The sequence below is a fragment of the Vitis vinifera genome, chromosome 6, assembly GCF_030704535.1.
Source record: "Vitis vinifera cultivar Pinot Noir 40024 chromosome 6, ASM3070453v1".
NCBI classification, from domain to species: domain Eukaryota; kingdom Viridiplantae; phylum Streptophyta; class Magnoliopsida; order Vitales; family Vitaceae; genus Vitis; species Vitis vinifera.
In genome coordinates, this window is record NC_081810.1 from 2,084,794 (window position 1) to 2,108,503 (window position 23,710).

Here is a 23,710-nt window from a genome sequence, read left to right on the forward strand (position 1 = left end):
TCAGAAAATAATAAGCATATATTTGAATAAAATAGTCTGGCAAATAGCCATTGACAGAATCAAACCTTGTAAATTATTACATGTAACAAGTGCCTACTCTGTTGAAGCTATATGTGTATTCCTAGGATGCGGACCTTAAACCATTTGAAGCTTGGATGTTGAAATACACTGTATAAGATTCATCTCTCAAGCTTAGCAATGGTGCTAGAAGATAATCCCTTCTCAACCCTTTTGCCACAAAGCTGATGGGATGATACTCACTGATGCCATGTTTCAATGTGAAGCTGGTTGCCTGATTAAAAACAACATCAGATGAAGCCAGTTTGCACTTGAGCTTAATGGCTGAACCTGAATCATAGTTCACATCACTGTAGACGAAGCAACCTTTCTGGGTTTTTGACTCTAAGGAAACTGTCCCATCCTTTCCATCCAATCCTGCAACCAAATGGAACAAAGAAGAGCCTACGACACTAGCAGAATTCGTGATGCCAAGGCTTTCATTTGTTCCTCGCTGCACCACTGCCATTCCAGGAAAGTTAATCGGTTCTAGCATGACGAATTTTCCAATGGCATCTTTTGGTGATGAAATTTTTGAAGAAGTTGAGTCTTCTAGGATGAGTCTAAAAGTGGCATTGAGAGAAGCATCAGTACCCGATTCAGGGTACCTCTCCATTGTAAGTGATTGGTTCGAATTTGTGAAGGCAAAACTTGAGTTTCCAGACTCTTGGGATAGCGAAATCAGATGAGAATTGTGAGAGGCAGGAATTGGAGTTATCCAGTCTGAAAGTGAGGCAGCCAAATCGGTTTGGATGTCCCAGTCATTGTTAGTCAAACCCACAAGAAGGTAGGGGCCATAAAGTATAGCCTGAAGACATGCATACTTGGGCCGGTCATCTGAATTTCACCCAAAATAATTTTTCGGTTACACATCATCCATAAAATTCTTGTTACTTTTTGTTAGAGATGCATACCGATTGGAAAGGTATACTGTTATGAACTTACCTTTGATAGCCTCTGTTCTTAATGCAATGGGCAGCTGTAGGGTCAACTTGTCATCAGGGCTCCATTTTCTTCTGAATGATAGGAAACTATCTGCATCAGGAAATTTTATGGTTGGGTCATAAGAAGGTCAAACCTACTGGGAAGCTTGTTGCTTCAAATGAAAATCAATATAATCTAAAAAATAACAAAAGAAATTGATGGTCGTTCGCACTTGGAGCAGGTACAGGCAAAGCCTGGGCATTTACTGCTGCCTTGGCACCACTTGAATATGCCCAAACCGGTATCCGCAAATTTATGGCAGAAGATTGGCCTGCCCCCTGCATCTGAGATGTTAAGCCAAAAATACATCAGTTAGTATTTAAGTGCACGTAGAAACAGAGGACAGCGTAACAGGATCTTGTTTGGTTGGAGAAGAAATATGGAAACAAACGGAAATTATGAAACTTGCAACCACAAGGAATTTTAACAGTGGATCTTGTAGTAATCCAAAATTTTGTTTCCTTTCTCTCCATGTTTTCAACAACCAGATGGAGCATTAAAGAAACAGTGTTGAATATCACTCTCTCTTGGCTTCTTCTGCTGGAAATACCCTTTTCTTTGTAATTGGACTACATCAACTTATGATATCAAAATATTCTCAGTTGTTTATACATAAAGAACCTCAAATATATCACCCTCCTACTTGTTTGCACAGCCCAATCTTAGTTACTTCTTCAAATCCTTTTCACATGTTTTAAGCTATCCCCATTGTTAAATCAAGCCCTCAGAACACAAGGCTTAGCTGGTATTTCAATACAGTACAAGGAGTCATTTAGAAGCTGCCTATTGTATCCTCTCTTCTAAAGATCACTAATTTCAGTCTGCAGGTAAAATAGTTCAATTCTAAGGGACAACTGCCAAAACTTCAACTCATGGTTCAGAAAAACCTTGATAACATAGAATGTCATCATTACAGCTATAGTAATATTAACTTGTGTTGCTCATAAAAAGAATATCAACTTGTGTAGGCTGATAGGAAAAAAATACCTTCTTTGGAGAAAATGTCAAAGTGATTCGAAGGTAAGGATCCCAAGAAACAACAGTATCTACTTTTTGGTTCAGAACCACCTGTCCAGATTTCCAGTCAAGTGAGCTTGATATGTACTGAATTATGTAAAGCCCAGGAACTTCTCCCTCCTCCTCAAAGTATATGGAGTCTCCTAACTTTGAGAATGACTCAATTCCTACAGAAAGAGCAAGAAGAAAACTATATAACAGACGAAGCCAACATTGATTATGAAATAACTAGGGAAACATCAGGCTAACAGAAAAATGAAGAAGAAATGAAAAACCAAACTCAGACCTGTCCCATAGCAGCACCAGAAAGAGTGAAACTTTGTCCCCCACCCATGGTAGCTTCGGGCCTTGGAATTTCCATGACCTAGCGGGAGCATGTATAGCATCACTCCAGGATCTGTTCCTCTTTGAATGCTTAAAATGCCATTTGTCAGGGCTCGCTCGTAATAATCGGCATATGCCACTTCTTTTGTCCACCTAAAGAGGTTGCGGGAAACCTACAAAATCATATCTCAGCAAAAGTCCTACAGAACCAAATTTCAATGCGTGCATAAAAATGCAGAGCACTAAGAGTTTTATGCTGGTTTGAGTGAAAAACATAGGTCAAAACTAAATTGAAATTGGCCTTCAACATTGGGGGGCCCTCAAGCTCTGAAAAAATTCCCATTTACACTAGGAATTTATAAGCCCACTTTGATGCATTTATCTAAATAGTGAATTAGGAAGGAACTCCTGCTTCATCCTGAAGAACTCACAAATAGCCAACCTTTAGCATGTTATATGTTGTGCATGATTCTGCATTCTCTGTCTGAAGTGTTGTTGCCATCCGCTTGGGATCTGACCTACTCACACATTGAATTAAAAAGATTATGAAGGAAAACAAGCAATGTCAAACTGATATATATATATAAGTTAAATTTCTCACAGCGCTGAAGATTAAGGTAGGAAGAGTTTTCTTATGAATGAAATGGAAGTTCTATGATCAATAGTTAGTATTAGTACCAGAACTCATCGACCGATGTCCCTCCAGTTGCATAGCTATGAGAGGAGTTAACAGTGTCTATGAAGAATGCTCCTATTGTCTGTCACACAATATTATAGAACAATAACTTGTGATCAGGCACAAACATCTTTGTCTTTGTTGACGATTGCAGTCAAGACTGTCCAGAATTTATCCACAGCAATTTACCTTATAAAGTGGATCACCAGTGATTTCATACCGCATTTGAGCTCCAACAACAATTGGGATATGTGTATTGGCATGAAATCCAGATATGTCATCAGCCTACAAGCAGAAAATAGGAACGCTTTGCGAAGTAATGTTTCAGTTGAAGGCAGCTAAACCAACAAGAAAAACAACATATAAAATATGAATATACTATGATCGAATTTGACTCCAAAACATTTAGGAAGAGTAACAGGGTTGGTTTCCCATACATCGTATTCATCCCACCTATAGTGACCAAGCAACCCACAAGAATTTCAATGACAAATAGAAGATAAATCATCAAATTACAATATTGTTTAACTAGACGTAATAGAACAAAATGGAGGCAAATAGTAAACTGCGTTAACTGAACAAAATCCAATCCATCAGCTTCATCTCTCAGTTTTCTCTGTTGTACACAAATCTTAAAATTTAACAATTTTATGCTGCACCATCGAGACTAGAAAAAAGGAACTTAAGAGAGTTTTGTTTTTTCCCTTCCTTGAGCATCCATGCCTATTGCATGTGCAGGCACTTCTAGTTTTCTACAAAATTATCTCAATTTTCATCTTTCTATCTGTTTTTTCAGATATTTCTGCAAAATTATTATGACAAATGGGTTATTATGATAGACTCAAAACATGCTTCCTCAAAAGGGAAAGCACAACTCTTTGGTCCTATTGCTTTCCAGGGGAAAATTGTGAAACCATTAGAAACAATCGGAAACAAACAATTATAATTACCTGCATTGCAAGCAAACCTAAAAAGCATGGTTTGTCAAAAAGGTGAGCCAGCACAAAATGTTTTTGATCTCCCTGCACATAGCAACACAAAGGAAGCTCATGCTAATGACAAACTAAGCAGATATAGTAGTATGGGACAAGGACTTGCTAAACCGAAATGTGATCATTTACAACTTAATTGCTAGGAAGATATCAGATATGTGTTACATACCGTTATGCGGTATAGGTTGTAAAGAAAATCATTCATGCCACCGGTTTCTTCATTAAGTGACAACCAGTGTCTTTCAATACTATAACTTGATATCACATTTTGCACACGGTTGTAGAAGTACTCAACCATCCATGTCACCATTTTCAAAGCTTGGGCATTACCACCCAACGTATATTGATCCAAAAGCCCTGCCAATATCTATATCTCAACAACACAAGACCATCCAAAGGTTATCAACACATAACATTGTTATCATACCTTAAAAGCACTTATACTTGTAGTCTTTTGGTACCTTGTGAATGGTGTAATATGGAGCCCAAACTTCTTCTAGAGCTTCAAAACGATCAAATAGCTCAGATGGGAAAGCAGATAGATAACCAGTGCCCATTTTCTTTTGACATTCACCAAGAGCGCAAACCACTGCCGACATTTTCTCTTTAAGACTCTCATTGTGAGTGCTGGCCCACATTTGCGCCGATGCACTCAGGTAATGCCCTTTAAATTTTCATTTCAAAATGAGATTACAAATTAAATCAACTATTTCCTCAATCTATGTACAGGATTATGAAGAAAACACGATGACTTGGCCTCCATATAAGTACTATTATAAAGTGACCAATTCCTCAACCTATATACATGATTATGAAGCGAACACGATTGCTTAGCCTCTATATAAGTACTATTTTAAAGTGACTAGTTCCTCAATCTGTATACATGATTATGAAGGGAACAAAATGAAGGAGTTCAGTTTTATTGCTAGGCTTCTACATAAGTACTGTCATAAAGTGAAAAGGGTGAGATGAAAAACAAAAATTACCTACAAAATGACCCCGGAGTTCACCATCAGGGGACTCCCAACCTCCATAGGGAGAGCAAGGAGTTGGCAAGCCTGCTGTTCTTCTGAAACTCCACACCAGTCTATCCGCATCCAGCATCAACAAATACTCCAAATTGGTCTGCTGTGCCCTCCAATGTAAAGAATCAGAACCCAATCTCACATCATGTAAAGAAAATTCCTTAAGGAATTTTGAATTTGACCCATCATAACTCTTCATTGTCTGATACTTCATAGCCCTACTGAACTCATCTTCTTCCCTTAAAGCCTTCCTGGGAAGCGAGGTCAACCATCCAGAACCATCAGTGCGAATCAAATTAGAATAGTGGGCCAACGCCTCTGCCTTCCTGGATTCATTCTTGGAGAATAAGAGCTCATATCTGAGGGTGTGTGATGAGAGAGGAGATCCTGAGTTTGTACACTTCTTCCCCAAACCACACCCACATAACACAAAAACAACAACGACAACCAACGCCTGATTCAACACAGTACCCTTCATTTTTCCACACAAATTCACAGGGAAAACCCCCCCTTCTAAGCTCAAATTCAGATAAGAAATATCATCAAGCTGCCTGAATATTTGAAGCACAAGGCCCTGCCAACACCATTTACCTTTATAAAGGAATCAAAGCCCAGTGATTTGTTGATTTTCACCACAAAAGACACACGAATTGGGGGAGGGACTGAAGAAAAAGAAATAGTGAATCCCAAAAAAGTGGAAAACTCAACCAAGAATCATGCCTCGCATGATAAGAATCCTTCATAGAAAATTGACCCATACATGATTTTTTTATTTTTTTTTTATTTTGGTAAATCAGATTGAAAATAGAAAAAGAGAGGGAGAAATCGATAAAGATTCATGGCATTATTATCAAAGAGAATTATCTTTTGGGGATAGATGGGCTATGGTATTTATTACATGCACGTTATATATAGCAATCTAAACAGGATACAACTTTTCAAGATAATCTAGTAAGATTCATATAAATATCCACCATATAAAAAAGTCATATAATCATTTCTTTTAATGGGTATTGTTTCAAATTGTAAAACACCAAATAAAAATAAATAAATTATTACTAAATATAAAATATCAAGTTTTTTTAATTATTTTTTTCCTTTAAATAAATTTCAAAATTTGACTATTTCAAATTCTATTTCCTTTTCAATGTGATACTATTGTTTATTGGTATTTTTCACAAATTAAAACTTAAATAAAAGGAAAAACAAAATGAATGGGAGGAATCAATTGAAGTCATTTAAAAATAGATATAGGAATCTTTTACGTGTGATTATCAATTTCTATCCTTTTAGATGATATAGAAGATTATGGTTTAGGAAAAAAATGGTTAAGCATACCATAAAGGAACTTAAAACTCTCTGTTTCCCTTCCATATTTGAAGTTTTGGTTTATGTCAAATGGGCTATTAAAGGAATTTCCACCATATTTAGAAATTTCTCTGTAACCATAGGGTTTAATAACTTCCAGTCTTCATCCTCACCATCATCTCCAAGCCGTGCAAGAGAAAAATTTGTCATTTGTTTCATAGGAAAAATGACGTGAAGCAAAGACCTTAATGGAAGGACATGTGGTTTTCCAAACATATCCTAAGCATATCAAAAATGAGGTTTCCTCAAGGTGGAGAGAAAAGTAAATATGAGATAGGTGGATTTTTCAAATTTAGAAAGGCAATTTTTAACTGTTCCTTAGTAAAATAATTTACCCTTTTGTTAAATTTTATATATAAATTATAAAAGTAATTATAAACCATTACTAAATGTCTAATGGGCATTTTCCTTAGACTTTGAATTAAATTATAAGAGAAACTTTTATATTAAATGGCTACACATTTGCATGAGTTTTTATATAATATATTTTGATATTTTAAATTTATTTACTTACTAGTCATATGAGTTTTCCATATATATATGATGGAAAATCTTAAACAAATTAGCTTATTAGATATTTGAGCATAATTTATGGTTAATGTGAAAGTGAGTTAATCCAACTTAGTTAACGGGTTGAATTTTTATACTCTAGTCAATATTTCCATAAATCTAAAGAAAATCAAATAAGTCAAATATTAATAATATTTTTTAATTTTACAACATTTGCAAATTAAATATTAATAGTACTTGATTCTCACAAGATATCAAAATATTTTATTCTCACAATATTTGAAAATCAAATATTAACAATTTCTTATTCTCTTCATTTTAAGATACCTTTTAATATGTTAGGAATATTGTTTATTACTTTTCTTCTACAACTCATTTATATTTTTGTATAAAATTGAAAATGAATAATAGAAAATATAGCTTCCATTGCCAAATTATCAAATTTTGCATTAATTTGAGAAAGCTTACTTGTATAGTTTGTTATATGTGAGGTGACACCAAAATCAACAATAAAGAATTGATTAGTCGTTTATTGCAAGAGTAACAAGGCTTGTGGAAAATCTTCAAATTGATAGGAATAATCGAACCTATACCAATAATTAATAGCAAGATGATTTGGCTTTCTATAAATTTGACAAGTTACTTTACTACTATTATTTGAGCCAATAGGACATTGTTGTTGATGTCTTTTCTTTTAGTTGAGTTGTATTATCATTTAACTGTTTGAGAATATTGTCATTGCTTTTGAGTATTATGGTTGTCATTATAGCACACAACAGGTATGAATCCTCTTCCCTTTGAGTTGAAATTTCTTCTACCCCCTTGACTATTTGGACCACGACCTCGTTGTCCAAAGAAAACTTGCGCATGCTTTAAAAACACTTTTTTCTCATTTTAGGTAGTGAATGATTGTTCATGTCCTTGAAGAGCTAACATTTCCTGGCTAAAGGAATAATAAGGTGGTTTAATAAGCATAACAAATCAAAAAATTTTATACTTTCATCCTAAACCATGAGCAATGTGAAACCTGTCTTGATTTGAAATTGTCACATATATTTTTAAAGTCTCTTAAATATTCTTTAAGAGATCGTCACCCCTTTTTGAGAATCATCAACATATTTTTCAAATTCCTTTCTCTATCTACCATAACAAGAAGTAATTGCTCTTCAAGAGACATTCATACTTAATCAAGTATAATCATACCAAATGCATTCATTCATGCACAAAACACTCATTTGAGTTAATTTTATTATTGTAAGGTACCTATTGTATGGACCCCTCCCCTTGGGAAACACGTGGCACGCAGCTCATAGTGACGCGTGGCACGTGTTATCAGCCGGACCATCATTATCCGGATTCCCCTAAGGATATGCATGGTGCAGATATCCTATCCGGACCGCCTCAAGGAAAGGCAAACGACGTTTCATCTTCTCCTATCCAAGGAAGAGCAAACGACGCTGGCAGAGCGTACACATCCGAATAGTCTCCACAACACATCCGGATACGGACCATCATTATCCGAATTCCCCTAAGGATATGCATGGTGCAGATATCCTATCCGGACCGCCTCAAGGAAAGGCAAACGAGTCATCTTCTCCTATCCAAGGAAGAGCAAACGACGCTGGCAGAGCGTACACATCCGGATAGTCTCCACAACACATCCGGATAGTCAGCATGAGCCATCCGGATATAAATCTTCTGGATGGTCAATTAAAGTAAAGCGAGTCTTACACGCAATCACAACAAGCAGCCATGGCCCACATCCCATCACCTGCAGAATGAGAAGACAAGAGGAAGTGACAGCAAGTCACTTCCCACGATCATTCTGCATAATCGCTTCCCACGATCTCTGACGGCCGCATCACCTACCATAGTCTCTGACAGCCATTCATAGGATGATAGTGCTCCTACTAACACCTATTGTCATCATCACAACAGAAAAGATCTCCTCACCATTAATGAGAGGAACAGTACCCCTGAAGCTGGATATATATACCTTCGCACGAAGAAGAAAGGGGATCTCCTGGTAACCTCTTGATACCTAGAAAAAGGCCAACTGATTTATATATCTCTTTCTCACCATGGCTAATAAAACCATCGGAGGGTGCGTCCGGACACCCTGTCCGGATGCCTTTTGCAGGTGCAACCACTGAATCAAGAACCCCTTGTGTGTTGAGAATCACGTGTCCATCCATATAGCAGCAACGTGGACCATCGGATACGCGAGGCGACAACATTGGCGCCGTCTGTGGGAAACTTTTACTTTTTATTTTGATTCAGTCACTAGCAAAGATGGCCACACCTTCCCAAAGTCGATCATCTGGTAGAGAGGAAGAAGATAATCACGAATGGCGTCAAGCCATCGAAAAAAGACAGTTGGCGAGCGAAAAACAGCTAAAAGCTCTCCTCCAGGAGACGGAGAGGTTAAGGGAAGAAAACGTTGTGTTACGCATTCAAGCCTCAACATCAGGACCTCCTCGTCGTCAGCGCTCAAAAGGCCAGGTGGCAAACTCAAAGCCAGAGCCAGAATCAATATATCCTGGGTCAACAGGAGCTATCCCAGGAACGTACAACGCAAGGCCCCATGAGCCACGCACACCCATGCCTCGAGCTCCCCGTGAGGAAAGCTCAGATTCCACTCATTTCTCAACAAAAAGACAGCGTGATAGAAAATCACAGTTGTCAAGTTCTATGCGCGCAAGACTAGGCCCACAAGAGCCTGGGAGATCAAGGCCACCAGCAGCCACAACCCGGGCGCCACGCCCCGATCCTATGATCGCTCCCATGGTGCAGAACGTACCTCCGCATCGTGACCCCATGGTCACCCCAGCGATGCGGAACGTTCACTCACACCTAGCGGAACGACCAGCTGGGAGAAACCTCCCAAACGAGCCACCCATTGGCTCCATCAGCAAAAGGCTGGATGACATGCTCTCCACGCCCTTTTGCTCTCATATCACCCATTACGAGCCCCCAAGAGGATTCCTCGTACCAAAGTTTTCCACATACGATGGGACCAACGATCCCTTCGATCACATCATGCACTATCGACAGCTTATGACGCTCGATATTGGCAACGATGCATTATTATGCAAAGTATTCCCTGCCAGCCTTCAAGGGCAGGCCCTCTCATGGTTTCATCGCCTACCTCCTAACTCTATTGACAATTTCAGGGACCTCTCTGAAGCATTCGTGGGACAGTACTTGTGCTCTGCTCGACACAAGCAGAATATCAGCACCCTCCAGAACATAAAAATGAGAGACAACGAATCCTTGAGGGAATTTGTGAAACGATTTGGCCAAGCCGTACTCCAAATAGAGGTTTGCAGCATGGATGCTGTCCTACAAATCTTCAAGAGAAGCATTTGTCCAAGCACTCCATTTTTTGAATCACTGGCAAAAAAGCCTCCTACAACGATGGACGATTTGTTCAGACGTGCTAACAAATATTCAATGCTCGAAGATGACGTGCGTGCAGCCACTCAGCAAGTTTTGGTTGCCGGACGGGCTTCTAGAGATAACACGGACAGGCATGCCAAGCCTCCGGACCGTCCAAAACCAGTTGACCGGAGACAGGACGGGCCGAGTCGTCCGAATAGGCCGCCCGTCACACCCCTATCCGTATCATACGAAAAACTTCTCCCAATGATCCAAGGGTTGTCCGACTTCAGGTGGCCTAGACCCCTCGAAACGGACCCATCCATAAGAGACCGCAGCAAGAAATGCGCCTTCCACAAAGACCATGGTCATACAACAGAGACGTGTCGGTCCCTCCAGTATCTAGTTGAAAGGCTCATCAAAGCAGGACATTTAAAACAGTACCTCCGCTCAGATACTGGAGGAAGGGACGTATCTCAGCATCATAACTCTGAGGCCCCGACGGCCCCAGTCGCCCCCAAGGCTGTGATAAACTATATCAATGGGGGCCCGTCTGACGAGGAATATGATTCCAGGCGTAAAAGGCAGAAATTGCTGCGGGCCGCGTCAATACGCGAGCGCATTAATTCCATCCGGCCGGGTCTTACTGGAGAGGGCCCTCGCCCCATAGATGGGACAATCATTTTCCCACCAGTAGATCCCACCCGGACGCTACAGCCACATCGCGACGCCCTCATCCTCTCTCTAGAAATATGAGATTTTGATGTAAGACGTATCTTGGTTGATCCAGACAGTTCAGCCGATCTAGTACAAGCATCAGTCATTGGCCATATGGGACATAGTCTCGCGGGTCTCGAAAACCCCGGACGAATCTTATCTGGATTCAACGGATCATCAACAACATCCTTAGGAGACATTATACTGCCGGTTCGAGCTGGACCAGTCACTCTCAACGTGCAATTCTCGGTGGTGCAAGAATTGTCACCCTTCAATATCATCTTGGGACGCACATGGCTTCACTACATGAAAGCCATCCCCTCCACATATCATCAAATGGTGAGTTTCCTCACCAATGAAGGGCAAACTGACTTGTATGGCAGCCAGTTAGCCGCTCGCCAGTGCTACCAAATAGCACGTGAAGCAGTCGCTAACCAGGAGGATGCATCTCCCCCTGAACCTAGCATTGCGCGCGACCAATAGCAATTATTGGGTCCGGTGGACAAGGATCCCCCGGTAGCAGATCCCTTACAAACAATCCAAATCTCAGAAGAGAATGATCACCTCACAAACATCAGTTCCCTCATGACACAAGAAGAAACCCAGAGCATACAGAATATCCTTCGAAGTAACCATGACATCTTCGCATGGACACATTCGGATATGAAGGGAATTCATCCCTCTATCGCCTCTCACAAGCTTAACGTCTTTCCAGCAGCCAGACCCATTCGACAGAAGATTAGACGATTTCACCCGGATAGACAAAGAGTTATCCAAGATGAAATTAACAAATTGTTGGAAGCCGGATTCATCAGAGAGGTATCTTATCCGGATTGGTTGGCAAATGTAGTAGTGGTACCAAAGAAAGAGGGCAAATGGCGAGTCTGTGTTGATTACACCAATCTCAATAATGCATGTCCAAAAGACAGTTTTCCCTTACCGCGGATAGATCAAATTGTGGATTCCACTTATGGGCAAGGGATGCCCTCTTTCTTGGATGCCTTCTCCGGCTATCACCAAATTCCCATGTCTCCAGATGACGAAGAAAAAACAACATTCATAACGCCACACGGCCTCTATTGCTACAAAGTCATGCCATTCGGACTCAAAAACGCTGGCGCCACGTATCAAAGATTGATGACTAAAATCTTCAAACCTCTGATAGGCCGCTCGGTCGAGGTATACATTGACGATATCGTGGTTAAAAGCAAAACTCGAGAGCAGCATATCCTCCATTTACAAGAAGTATTTTACCTCTTGCGAAAGTATGACATGAAGCTAAATCCTTCCAAATGTGCCTTTGGCGTGAGTGCTGGCAAATTTCTGGGATTTATGGTCAGCCAAAGAGGCATAGAAGTCAGCCCGGATCAATTCAAAGCAGTCATGGAGACACCTCCTCCCAGGAACAAAAAGGAGTTACAACGCCTCACAGGCAAGCTCGTTGCGTTAGGACGTTTTATAGCCCGCTTCACTGATGAGTTGCAACCCTTCTTCTTAGCGATACGAAAAGCTGGAACACAGGGATGGACGGACAATTGCCAAAACGCGTTGGAAAGAATTAAACACTGTCTTATGCATCCGCCCATCTTGAGCAGCCCCATCCCAAAGGAGAAGCTATATATGTATTTAGCTGTCTCAGAATGGGCAATCAGCGCTGTTCTATTCCGCTGCCCTTCGCCAAAGGAGCAGAAACCTGTCTACTATGTCAGCAGAGCTTTGGCAGATGTAGAAACCAGGTATTCAAAAATGGAGCTAACAGCCTTAGCTCTTCGAAGTGCTGCTCAAAAGCTCCGCCCCTATTTTCAAGCCCACCCAGTGATTGTACTGACCGACCAGCCCCTTCGTAGCATTCTACACAAGCCAGATTTAACTGGGCGAATGCTACAATGGGCCATCGAATTGAGCGAATTTGGAATCGAGTTCCAACCCAGATTATCCAAAAAAGGCCAAGTAATGGCCGACTTCGTGCTCGAATATTCACGAAGACCCGACCAGCACCACGAATCAGGTGAACAGGAGTGGTGGACTCTACGAGTTGACGGAGCCTCACGCTCATCAGGCTCTGGAGTTGGGCTCTTATTGCAGTCCCCAACTGGGGAACATCTGGAGCAGGCCATCCGGCTGGGATTCTCCGCGTCTAACAATGAAGCAGAATACGAGGCCATCCTGTCCGGATCGGACCTCGCTCTTGCGCTATCCGTCTCCAAACTCCGAATCTACAGCGACTCGCAACTAGTGGTAAGGCATGTCCAGAAAGAATATGAGGCTAAGGACTCACGCATGGCGCGATACTTGGCCAAAGTAAGAAGCACCTTACAGCAATTCACCGAGTGGACAATTGAAAAAATTAAGCGAGCTGACAACGGGCGCGCTGACGCCTTGGCCGGTATAGCTGCTTCCCTCCCCATCAGAGAAGCCATTCTATTGCCTATCCATGTACAAGCCAATCCCTCTGTCGCAGAAAATTCCACTTGCAACTCCATTGAAGCAGACCAAGCAGATGATCAAGAATGGACGCATGATATTGCAGAATATCTCCGGACAGGAACTTTACCCGAAGATCCTAAACGAGCGCACAAAATCCGGGTGCAAGCTGCCCGTTTCACCCTGATTGGGGGGCACCTGTACAAGCGATCCTTCACAGGGCCTTATCTTCGCTGTCTTGGGCATTCAGAGGCCCAGTATGTGTTAGCTGAGTTACATGAAGGAATATGCGGAAATCATACGGGAGGACGATCCCTAGCACATAGAGCTCATTCACAAGGATACTATTGGCCAACAATGAAGAAAGACGCGGCAGCATATGTCCAAAAATGTGATAAATGTCAAAGATACGCTCCCATTCCACATATACCATCAGTCGCATTAAAATCGGTCTCAAGCCCATGGCCTTTCGCGCAGTGGGGCATGGACATAGTGGGACCCCTCCCAGCAGCACCCGCCCAAAAGAAATTCCTTCTTGTCGCCACTGATTACTTCAGTAAATGGGTAGAAGCTGAAGCATATGCAAGCATCAAAGATAAAGATGTTACCAAGTTCGTATGGAAGAACATTGTTTGCCATTTTGGGATTCCCCAAATCATCATAGCTGACAACGGTCCACAATTTGACAGCATTGCATTCAGGAATTTCTGTTCGGAATTGAATATCCGGAATTCATACTCCACGCCACGTTATCCTCAAAGCAATGGCCAGGCGGAAGCCACAAACAAAACTCTAGTCAATGCCTTGAAGAAAAGGCTGGAGCAAGCCAAAGGGAAGTGGGTGGAGGAACTACCCGGCGTCCTGTGGGCCTATCGAACCACACCCGGACGACCAACAGGAAATACTCCTTTTGCCCTCACATATGGAATGGATGCAGTCATTCCCACTGAAATAGGTCTTCCTACTATCCGGACTGATGCAGCAAAGCAAAAAGACGCCGACACGGAACTAGGAAGAAATTTGGACTGGGCAGACGAAGTCAGAGAAAGCGCATCCATCCGGATGGCAGATTATCAACAAAGAGCATCAGCGCATTACAATCGAAAAATCAGGCCCAGAAACTTCAAAAATGGTACGCTAGTACTTAGAAAAGTTTTTGAAAATACTGCTGAAGTAGGCGCAGGAAAATTCCAAGCCAATTGGAAAGGACCCTACATAGTGTCTAAGGCAAATGAAAATGGAGCCTATCATTTACAAAAGCTAGATGGCACTCCGTTACTCAGACCATGGAATGTGTTTAATTTAAAGCAGTATTATCAGTAGAAAGTGTACACAAGTGCAAATGAGAAAGAAGTAAGTTTTATTGATATGAGTAAATGTAAATTACAAAGAGACATCCGGACCACAAAAATATACAGAAGGAAAAATTACAGCAGAAAAATTGCAAGAAGAGATAAACTATCAGGGAGCAGGTTTCTCATGGAGCTTCTTTTCTTCACTTGGAGGAATTGAAGGGGTATCTCGCTTTATACCGTTCTTCTTCATGCAGCAGCGATACCCAAAGATAAATGTATCATCCACTTGTCTCTGGTAATCCGCTGCAAGTTCCTCCCTTTCCACAGCAAACTCCCGTTCAAGTTCCTCTTTTTGCACATCCAGACGCAGCTGCAAGTCTTCCTTCTGTTTCTTTTCATTCAAAACTTCTGTTCGGAGTCGACTCAATTCATCCCTTAGCCGGGCTGCCTCACCCTCCGCCTCATGAAGGCGGCCCGCAGTTGATTCTTCTCGACCCTTTGCCTCAGCCAACTCCACCCGGAGGGCTTCATTTTCCTCTCGCATGGTGGATAGACTGGCCTCAGCCTCCTCCATTCTCAGACGCAGTTGATTTTCAATCTCTTGGTGCCGAGAGGAGAAGGTCCTCATATAGTCTGCGGTCTGCAGCAGCTGAGTAAAAAGAGCGTGTTGTTGAGACATGCTGCGGAGGCCCCTCACCAGCTAACACACAAACAAGAAAAGCAAAAACATAAATCATACTACAACAAACACATCAGTGCAACAAAAAGTCAAAAAGCAAAAACACAAGACAACGGTGTACCGTTTCTATCATATCAAACATCTTAGCAGAGGGCTTGATGGCTTTCCAGTCAGGAGTAATCTGCTTTAACTTAGCTTCCAACTCCGCGTAGCTGAAAGGGCTAGCGGGAGCGGCATCATCAGCAGATTCCTCCTCGGATAAGGAAGGAGAGGGTAGCTCGTGTCCCGGAATCGGAGCCCCCATATTTTCGTCCGGGCACATAGGTCCGGATGCATCCTCAGCCGGAATTATTGCCGGAGCGGCTGAGGTCTCAGTAGCCATCTCCACCTCGCCTCCATCCGGATGAGCGTCATGAGCAGAAGCGCAGCTAATTTCAATCTCTTGCTGCCGCTCTTGAAGCCGCTCAAAGAGTTCGGACTGTAGATCGCGCGTCAAACGCGGCTTCTTGAGGGGAGGCCCTTTCACCAGGACTATAGCCAGGCGATCCGGGTCGTCGGAAGGCTGACTTTGGCTTTCTGCTCCCGCTTCCTCCAACGGGGCCGTTTCAGCTGCATCAGCATCCGGATTAAGGTTGCCCGGACGGTTGATAGATGCAGCTTCCTCAGCCACGTTAGCCAGACGCGCAGCCGCGACCAAGGAAGGACCTGAGTGATTCAACCCCGACATGCGTCCGGGGCCGCTTGAGATAGAGTGCGGAGCAGCATTTACTGGCTCCTCTATCATTACTTCCCCCTCATAGGTAGTTTGGGGAGGAGGGAACTCCTTGGGAGGAGTGGGTTCCTTCACATCCTTCCCATGCTTCTTCACTAGCTTCCCCCTCTTGCCTGGAATTTTCTTTGAAGGAGGGTCCGGCCCCCCTTTCTGTCCGGGAGCCTTCCGGATAGTGCCTTCAGTTTTTTTCTGATCTCTATCCTCCAGGAGCTTTCGCCGCCTTTCAGCGTCAGCCTCTTTAGCTTCCTGATAGAGGGGGAGCTCCTTCACTGTATAATGCTCCCCAGGCACTATCTCATCCTTTGCCAGTTTCCTAGGAAGAATATTGATAACATATTCCTGGGGCTCCCGGACGACCTCTGTCAAATTCCGCGCGGAAAGCAATGTTTTGTAGGCCCTCTCCTTGGGGTCTATTTCAAATAATTTGCAGACGCAGGCAAAGGACGCCTTTTCCACCCAATCCACAAGGTGGCCCCTCAATTCCAAACCTGCATTGTCAGCAACAAAAGGTGAGAATTCTGTCCGGAAAAATCAGAAAAAATCAGCAAAGCAAAATCCGGATAAAAAATCGCAAAACAAGATTACCCGGAATTTTTAAGCTATAATTCGGAGAAAAATGCCTCGACGGATGCTGCGATAGCCCCGCCCATCCACCCCAGACTGCCACCAGCCCCTTCGCCCCTCCCTTTGTCGAATCTGGCAGTTCTGTCACCATTTGAAGGGAGGGCAGGTGAGCGGACACACTGAAGATATCATTCTTTGCTTTCTTCAGGGAATAGACAAAGAACAATTCCAGTAGCGTAAGGTCGAGGCTGTACAGCATGTTGATAATGCTGCATCCCATCAGCACCCGGACAAGGTTGGGATGAATGAAGATGGGTGGAATCTGAGAGAAGTGGAGGAATTCCTTGAACAAGGCTGGCAGAGGGAACCGGAGCCCCGCGTTGAATTGTTCCTTTGTGAAGAGGATAGCGTTTTTTCCACCTTTCTCACTAGGCATAGCCGCCTCCTCGTTCACCAGGTCTATCAATACGTCATGGGGGATGCGGAATCGCTCCCGGAACTCCTTCGCATTTAGTTTATCTATCGCCTTTTCGCCAGCCTCGCTGACCCGGACAGACGAAACAGTCTTTTTTGGAGCCATTTCTTACCACAAAGCCAAAGCAAAATCTACACGCAAAAACAATGCAAACGGTTCAGACCAAGCAATCAGAAAATACACAAACCCTAACTCAAAGCCGTCAGAAAAACCCCTCAAAAACCCCTCCAAACAACAGCAAAGTACCAACATTCAACAACAATTGCAAACGACTCGTCCAAAACAATGCCCAAGCAAGCCAGAAAACAAGTGTAAAGAACCAGCAAACGCAACCAAAGGAACGGCAGTAGCAAAGAGATGCGTACCAAATATAGCACCGAAGAAGAAGAACGGGTACCGCCTTGATACAAAATCACCAGCAGCAAACCAACAAAGTCGCGATGCAAAAGCACTGGTACAAAAGAGCTTTCGGAGTTTTTTTTCTCAGAAAAGCAAAGGGCGTAGAAAAAGCAGTAAGAAGAAAGACTCTCAAGAGAATGCAGTAGGAAAAAATACAAAAAGAGGTACAGTACCCTATTTATAGCAGGACAGCCCCTCGGAAAGCCAAACCAACAGCCATGTTATCATTGAAACGACATATTGTCTGGGGATACGCAGGGTCGGCGGCTCGTCATAAATGCCTTTTTGGCTTCCGCACCCCCACTCTCCACATGGCCCAGTCAGACGAAGGGACTTCTTCAGTTTTCAAAAGCCAGTTATTTTTAACCCGCCCATTTTTTAGGCAAAATAGGCAAGTTAAAAAGGGGGGCAATGTAGGGACCCCTCCCCTTGGGAAACACGTGGCACGCAGCTCATAGTGACGCGTGGCACGTGTTATCAGCCGGACCATCATTATCCGGATTCCCCTAAGGATATGCATGGTGCAGATATCCTATCCGGACCGCCTCAAGGAAAGGCAAACGACGTTTCATCTTCTCCTATCCAAGGAAGAGCAAACGACGCTGGCAGAGCGTACACATCCGGATAGTCTCCACAACACATCCGGATACGGACCATCATTATCCGAATTCCCCTAAGGATATGCATGGTGCAGATATCCTATCCGGACCGCCTCAAGGAAAGGCAAACGAGTCATCTTCTCCTATCCAAGGAAGAGCAAACGACGCTGGCAGAGCGTACACATCCGGATAGTCTCCACAACACATCCGGATAGTCAGCATGAGCCATCCGGATATAAATCTTCTGGATGGTCAATTAAAGTAAAGCGAGTCTTACACGCAATCACAACAAGCAGCCATGGCCCACATCCCATCACCTGCAGAATGAGAAGACAAGAGGAAGTGACAGCAAGTCACTTCCCACGATCATTCTGCATAATCGCTTCCCACGATCTCTGACGGCCGCATCACCTACCATAGTCTCTGACAGCCATTCATAGGATGATAGTGCTCCTACTAACACCTATTGTCATCATCACAACAGAAAAGATCTCCTCACCATTAATGAGAGGAACAGTACCCCTGAAGCTGGATATATATACCTTCGCACGAAGAAGAAAGGGGATCTCCTGGTAACCTCTTGATACTTAAAAAAAGGCCAACTGATTTATATATCTCTTTCTCACCATGGCTAATAAAACCATCGGAGGGTGCGTCCGGACACCCTGTCCGGATGCCTTTTGCAGGTGCAACCACTGAATCAAGAACCCCTTGTGTGTTGAGAATCACGTGTCCATCCATATAGCAGCAACGTGGACCATCGGATACGCGAGGCGACAACACCTATGAGCTTGTGTAAGGTTTCCAAAGAAAACAAGATAGAAAAGTAGTGCGAACAAAGCACTCCAAGACCAATTTTATGTCATATATATATATATATATATATATATATATATATATATATATATATATTTGTGTTATTGGAGCATAGAAAATAAGGGGTTGTTTGGAAAGTATTTTTGAAAACTTTTTTTTTTTTTTTTCGGAATAGAAAACATTTAAGAACATCTTTAACAATTGTTGTCCATGCTTTCAACTCCATATTCTCAAATTAGTATTATTGGAGAATAGCCTAAAGTTGTTTACTATATTTTTTTTATACTTTTAATTGAACAAAAAACACGAAAACAAACACAAAAAATACAAAATAAAAACACAAAGAACAAATCCCCAAGCAATACATCCATATAACAAAATTGAACCGAGCCTCAAATTCATTTAAGTCCATCGCCATTGTTACTAAATTTTTTGTTTTACTTGTTTTATAAAATTGTTTTTATTAATTCAACCATTTAAAAAAAAACTATTTTCAAAATTCATTTTTCAAGCATAATTTTGTTTTGAAAATACTAAAAAAAAATTGTTCTTCATAATTGTTTTTGGAAATACTAGCCAAACAAAATTAAATTCAAGGAGAGTCTTGTCTCCTTTCTCCGCTATTAACTTCATTTTTCTATTTTACTTAGGAAAGGAGGTGAGCGTGGTAGGACCATGTGAAGTGTGTGAGGTGCATGTTGTCCGAGAAGATTAATTGTTGAGCCTCATGTGCAGCTCCAATGCTTAGGTGCCCACATTTGATTACTCACTCCAATCTTTGCCATTAGCAATACAAACATCCTCAATTCCTTAACCTACTTTGCTACCAATTCTAATCTCTGTTTGATCCAAGCCAGCAACTTTTGTCATAGTCAGTCCATAGCTTCATTGAGATACATGTTTTGGGCATCGATGTTCATACCTTTCCATTTTTTAATGTTTTCTTCTCAAAAAAAGTGTTTTGTAAAAACAATTTCAAATAAAGCACTATCGCTGAAAACACCTTAAATAAAAATACTATTAAACATATTATTAAAGTGTATTTAACAATGATTCTGAGAAACGTTTTTAATATTTTTAATATTTGAAAATTTTTATCATCCAAGTGTTAAGAATTACTCTCAAATACACTATTAATCTGAAACTACTTATTTTGCAAGTGTTGTGATAATGATTTTTTGTTTCCTTGTGTATGAAAAAATTATTTTACACGTTGGTTGGTTGCAAATAAAAATATATGATATATTTATTAAATTGATATTATCTATTATGATTTACAAAGTAATTTTAATATCAAATAAATTCACCCATTAACAATTCATTATAATCATTATATTACATTTATTTTAACCATTATAATTTATAGTAATTAATATAAAATTTATGTGAGTTCCATATCATTTTAAAGTATTCTCATTAGCTAGCTCCAGAATCCCACCATGAATTTATTGAAAACCCTAAGAAGCAATTGGATTTATATTCTAACATGAGTGCCAATCAAAAACCATGTGATATAAACATTCTATTAAATTTATGATCTAAAATTTATATTGAGGACTTTGAATTGAATATTAAGTTAAATTGAGTAAAAATCTATATTGAGTACTTTTGGATTGGAAAGGAAATCTTCGTTAATTTCATCTCTACTAGTCAAAATAAATTACTTTCACATATATTTTATTCTTTGGTTATTTAATTGTGAAAATATATATTAAAAAAGTGTTTGATAAAACTTAATACTTATTACTTGATTATTTAAGTTAGCTTTAAGTTAAATTATATTTAAGTTATTGAATCAAAACTTATTACTTAATTTTTATTTTAAGTATTAAGGTTGGTTTGGTAAAATTAATTTATGACTTATTCTAAGTTATTAAATTGGCATATTTATCCTTATAAATTATAACTAGGATAAATGAAGTCAAATAATAATAAATGTTGTGAAACAACAAATGAGATTATGGAGGCAATTAGAGCAAATGAAGATAAAAAAGTAAAATAAAAATGTGAACTTAAGAATAAGTTAATTATTTTTACTTATTACTTAAAATTATTTTTTACTTCAATCATACCATTAAGTTATTTTATCAAATATACTTAATTTACTTAATAACTTAAATAAAGTTATTAAATCACTTTAAGTTATTAAATTGGATTACCGGACACCCACTAAGTCTACACCTTATTTTTTAATTAAAATATTTTTTTTAAAGTTCTTTCTTTTCTTGTAGTTTTTTAACTAAAATATTGATAAGGTAGGACATCATCATCTAATTGTATTTAATACGTATCTTATGGGTTGGTGCAAAAGACTCCAAGGCAATTGATATTGCTTTTGCTAATTTTAAAACGAAGTAGTAGGAGAGAGAGAAATGGTTGAATTGTAGCTTTTTCTTATGTCAAGGGCATGATCTTGTTCTCTTGTTCCAACTTGGTCTTCTCCCTCCTTGACAATGCTGCACTGAAGAATTCATCCATGGCTTTCATTGAGGACCCCTTGAAACCTTCTTCATCTCTAATGGCATCCTTGATGATGTCTCTTACTTCATGTGCCTTTCTTCTCATTTCCTTCCCTTTCTCTGTATCATTCATCACCAACTCAATCTTTTTCACTATGTCTTCATGCTTAACCTCACACCTAGGCCCTCTCGCCACCTCCACACAAACTCCAACTTCTTTCTCCAAAAGCACGACATTGGAGAACTGATCGGCCGCCATCGGCCACCCGATGATTGGTACCCCATGGCTGAGGGCTTCAAGCACTGAGTTCCATCCACAGTGGCTTAAAAATGCAGAAATGGATTTATGGGACAAAATTTCCACCTGGGGTGCCCATTTATGGACAAGTAAACCTCTTTTCTGATCTTGAATTCGTTGTTCGAATCCTTGGGGCAACCACTCTTCAGCCTTGAATTCTGAGTTTATGTCAAACCCTGTTGGTGGTCTGACAACCCAGATGAAGTACTTGCCGCTGACCTCCAACGCGGTGGCCAACTGCATCATTTGGGATTCAGAGATTGTGTTTTGAGAACCAAAACATATGTATAGAACTGAATTCAAAGGCTTTGAATCGAGCCATTTGTTGCAGGGATCTGGTGTGATACCGGGCACTTTTCCTGCACCAGCATGGTTTTCCATGGATAGGAGAACCGGTCCAACCGGCCAAACAGGCCTGCCGATTTTCCGCCTGAAGTACATCAATCCAATTTTGTCAAGCTCCCCCACTGTGTTAACCAATAGTCCATCGGAATTCAACCACTCAGGAAACACCTTTTTCAGAAAAACCGCAAAAGGATCGTTACCATCGGCAAGTCTGAGGTTTTCCGGCAGCTGAGTTACATGAATCTTGGAAGCTTCTGGGAAATCAGGCAGGGTAAATTCATCGGAATCGGCCCCAAGGTGAGGCATGTTCGTCCAGAGAGAGTAGTAACACGCCATGCCAAAACCCCCTCCGCCTACAAAAATGGCATGAGACACCCCAAACTCATGGGCAATCTCAACAGACCAGCCAAAAAACATGTCCACGACTAGGCAGAGTGGGAGGTGGCCATTTTGCTCAGCAATAAGTTCAGAAATGAGTTTTCTGAAAGGGAGTTTGAGAGACAAGGAAGCCTCAATGAAGCGAAAGATGAGAGGGTAAGGAAGAGCATTGGTGTTCTCAGTGTTGGGAGGGAGGCCATGGTCTGAGCTGTTGAATGGGATTTCAACAAGACGAATGGAGGTGTTTGGAGGAAGAGAGGATCTGAGTTTTTTTATGTTGAGAGGTGTGTTAACAAAAGTGATGGTGCAGCCTCTTTTCTTCTGTATTTCAAGAGCTAAAGCAAGGAAAGGGATGATATGACCTTGTGCCATGAATGGAAACATCACTATATTTTCCTTCTTTTCCATTGCTCTTGATCAAGATGTATGGTGGTTGAGGTTGAGGATGAGGCACAAGAGATTGAATATATGCTTTTTTGTAGCATAAATTTTCCTTTTTTGCGAAATTTATGCAATCTTAGCTCTGGGGCAAAAAATTAAGATTTGAGAATTTTACTTTTTACTTTTAAATTTTGATGGTATTTGGGAAAAAAATGTCTTTTCAATAGTGATTTTGAAAGTCTTTTACTAATGCCTTCAATAGTGTAACAATACTTAATAGTTTGGATTACCAACTTGCAAAAGTCTAAGTCAATTGTCCATTTAAACTGATGTCATGGCTTATATACATGTCACCATTGAATTTGACAATCCACATAAATTGGTTTTTTAAAAAATATTTTTTTAAAGAAAAAAAAAATGGATACTGAGATTTACCCTAATTTTCCTTTCAATCAAACCCTAACTTCAAAACCCATTTTTTTTCTCCTTTATTCACAGCTACAACCTCAAATCGATCTATAAAAATTTTGTTAACTCCTCATTTCACCAACAACCATAAACAAACCTTCAAATATGATCCCTTATTTTCTTTCTCCTCCCTCAATATAAGGGATATCAACAACTTCCATCTAACTGGTTACACCTTCGTCATTCTTCATGGATGTATCAGTAATTAAATTTTCTAACATATTCAAGAATTATATAAACTATCTTCAATCACAAAAGCAACCCAACAATATTACATGAGGATGAAGTTAATTACATGCATGGCACATGA

The 23,710-nt window shown here is 40.8% G+C and overlaps 3 protein-coding genes across 3 annotated transcripts; all 3 read right to left on the reverse strand.

Moving 5' to 3' along the window:
• LOC100250068 (uncharacterized) lies at nt 1-6,000 on the reverse strand. Its single transcript, XM_002282996.5, has 12 exons — nt 5,037-6,000; nt 4,512-4,714; nt 4,220-4,417; nt 4,009-4,080; nt 3,248-3,343; nt 3,061-3,140; nt 2,825-2,900; nt 2,345-2,555; nt 2,029-2,225; nt 1,214-1,325; nt 1,003-1,092; nt 1-894 (listed from the first exon to the last, which is right to left on the reverse strand). Exons 1-12 carry the CDS (start codon nt 5,551-5,553, stop codon nt 122-124), a joined length of 2,625 nt encoding a protein of 874 aa, XP_002283032.2. The 5' UTR covers nt 5,554-6,000; the 3' UTR covers nt 1-121.
• Nucleotides 6,001-14,130: 8,130 nt separating this feature from the next.
• LOC104879630 (uncharacterized) lies at nt 14,131-17,362 on the reverse strand. The gene is made up of 4 exons (XM_059737273.1): nt 17,203-17,362; nt 15,568-15,839; nt 15,174-15,467; nt 14,131-14,136 (listed from the first exon to the last, which is right to left on the reverse strand). The coding sequence occupies exons 1-4, from the start codon at nt 17,360-17,362 to the stop codon at nt 14,131-14,133; spliced, it is 732 nt and encodes a 243-aa protein (XP_059593256.1).
• A 4,008-nt stretch (nt 17,363-21,370) lies between these two features.
• LOC100255227 (UDP-glycosyltransferase 92A1-like) lies at nt 21,371-23,095 on the reverse strand. The gene has a single exon (XM_002282988.5). The coding sequence runs from the start codon at nt 22,957-22,959 to the stop codon at nt 21,466-21,468; it is 1,494 nt and encodes a 497-aa protein (XP_002283024.1). The 5' UTR covers nt 22,960-23,095; the 3' UTR covers nt 21,371-21,465.
• Between the last annotated feature and the right edge of the window lie 615 nt (nt 23,096-23,710).

Coding starts and splice junctions, on each gene's coding strand:
- LOC100250068 (XM_002282996.5), bottom strand. CDS start 5,553: ATGAAGGGTACTGTGTTGAATCAGGCGTTGGTTGTCGTTGTTGTTTTT. Junction 4,418..4,511: donor CATATTACACCATTCACAAG/GTACCAAAAGAC, acceptor GTTGAGATATAG/ATATTGGCAGGGCTTTTGGA. Junction 3,344..4,008: donor TAGGTTTGCTTGCAATGCAG/GTAATTATAATT, acceptor TTCTGCTTGTAG/GCTGATGACATATCTGGATT.
- LOC104879630 (XM_059737273.1), bottom strand. CDS start 17,362: ATGGCTCCAAAAAAGACTGTTTCGTCTGTCCGGGTCAGCGAGGCTGGC. Junction 15,840..17,202: donor GGCTATGCCTAGTGAGAAAG/GTGGAAAAAACG, acceptor ATCCGGATGGAG/GCGAGGTGGAGATGGCTACT. Junction 15,468..15,567: donor TGTTTGATATGATAGAAACG/GTACACCGTTGT, acceptor TTTGTGTGTTAG/CTGGTGAGGGGCCTCCGCAG.
- LOC100255227 (XM_002282988.5), bottom strand. CDS start 22,959: ATGGAAAAGAAGGAAAATATAGTGATGTTTCCATTCATGGCACAAGGT.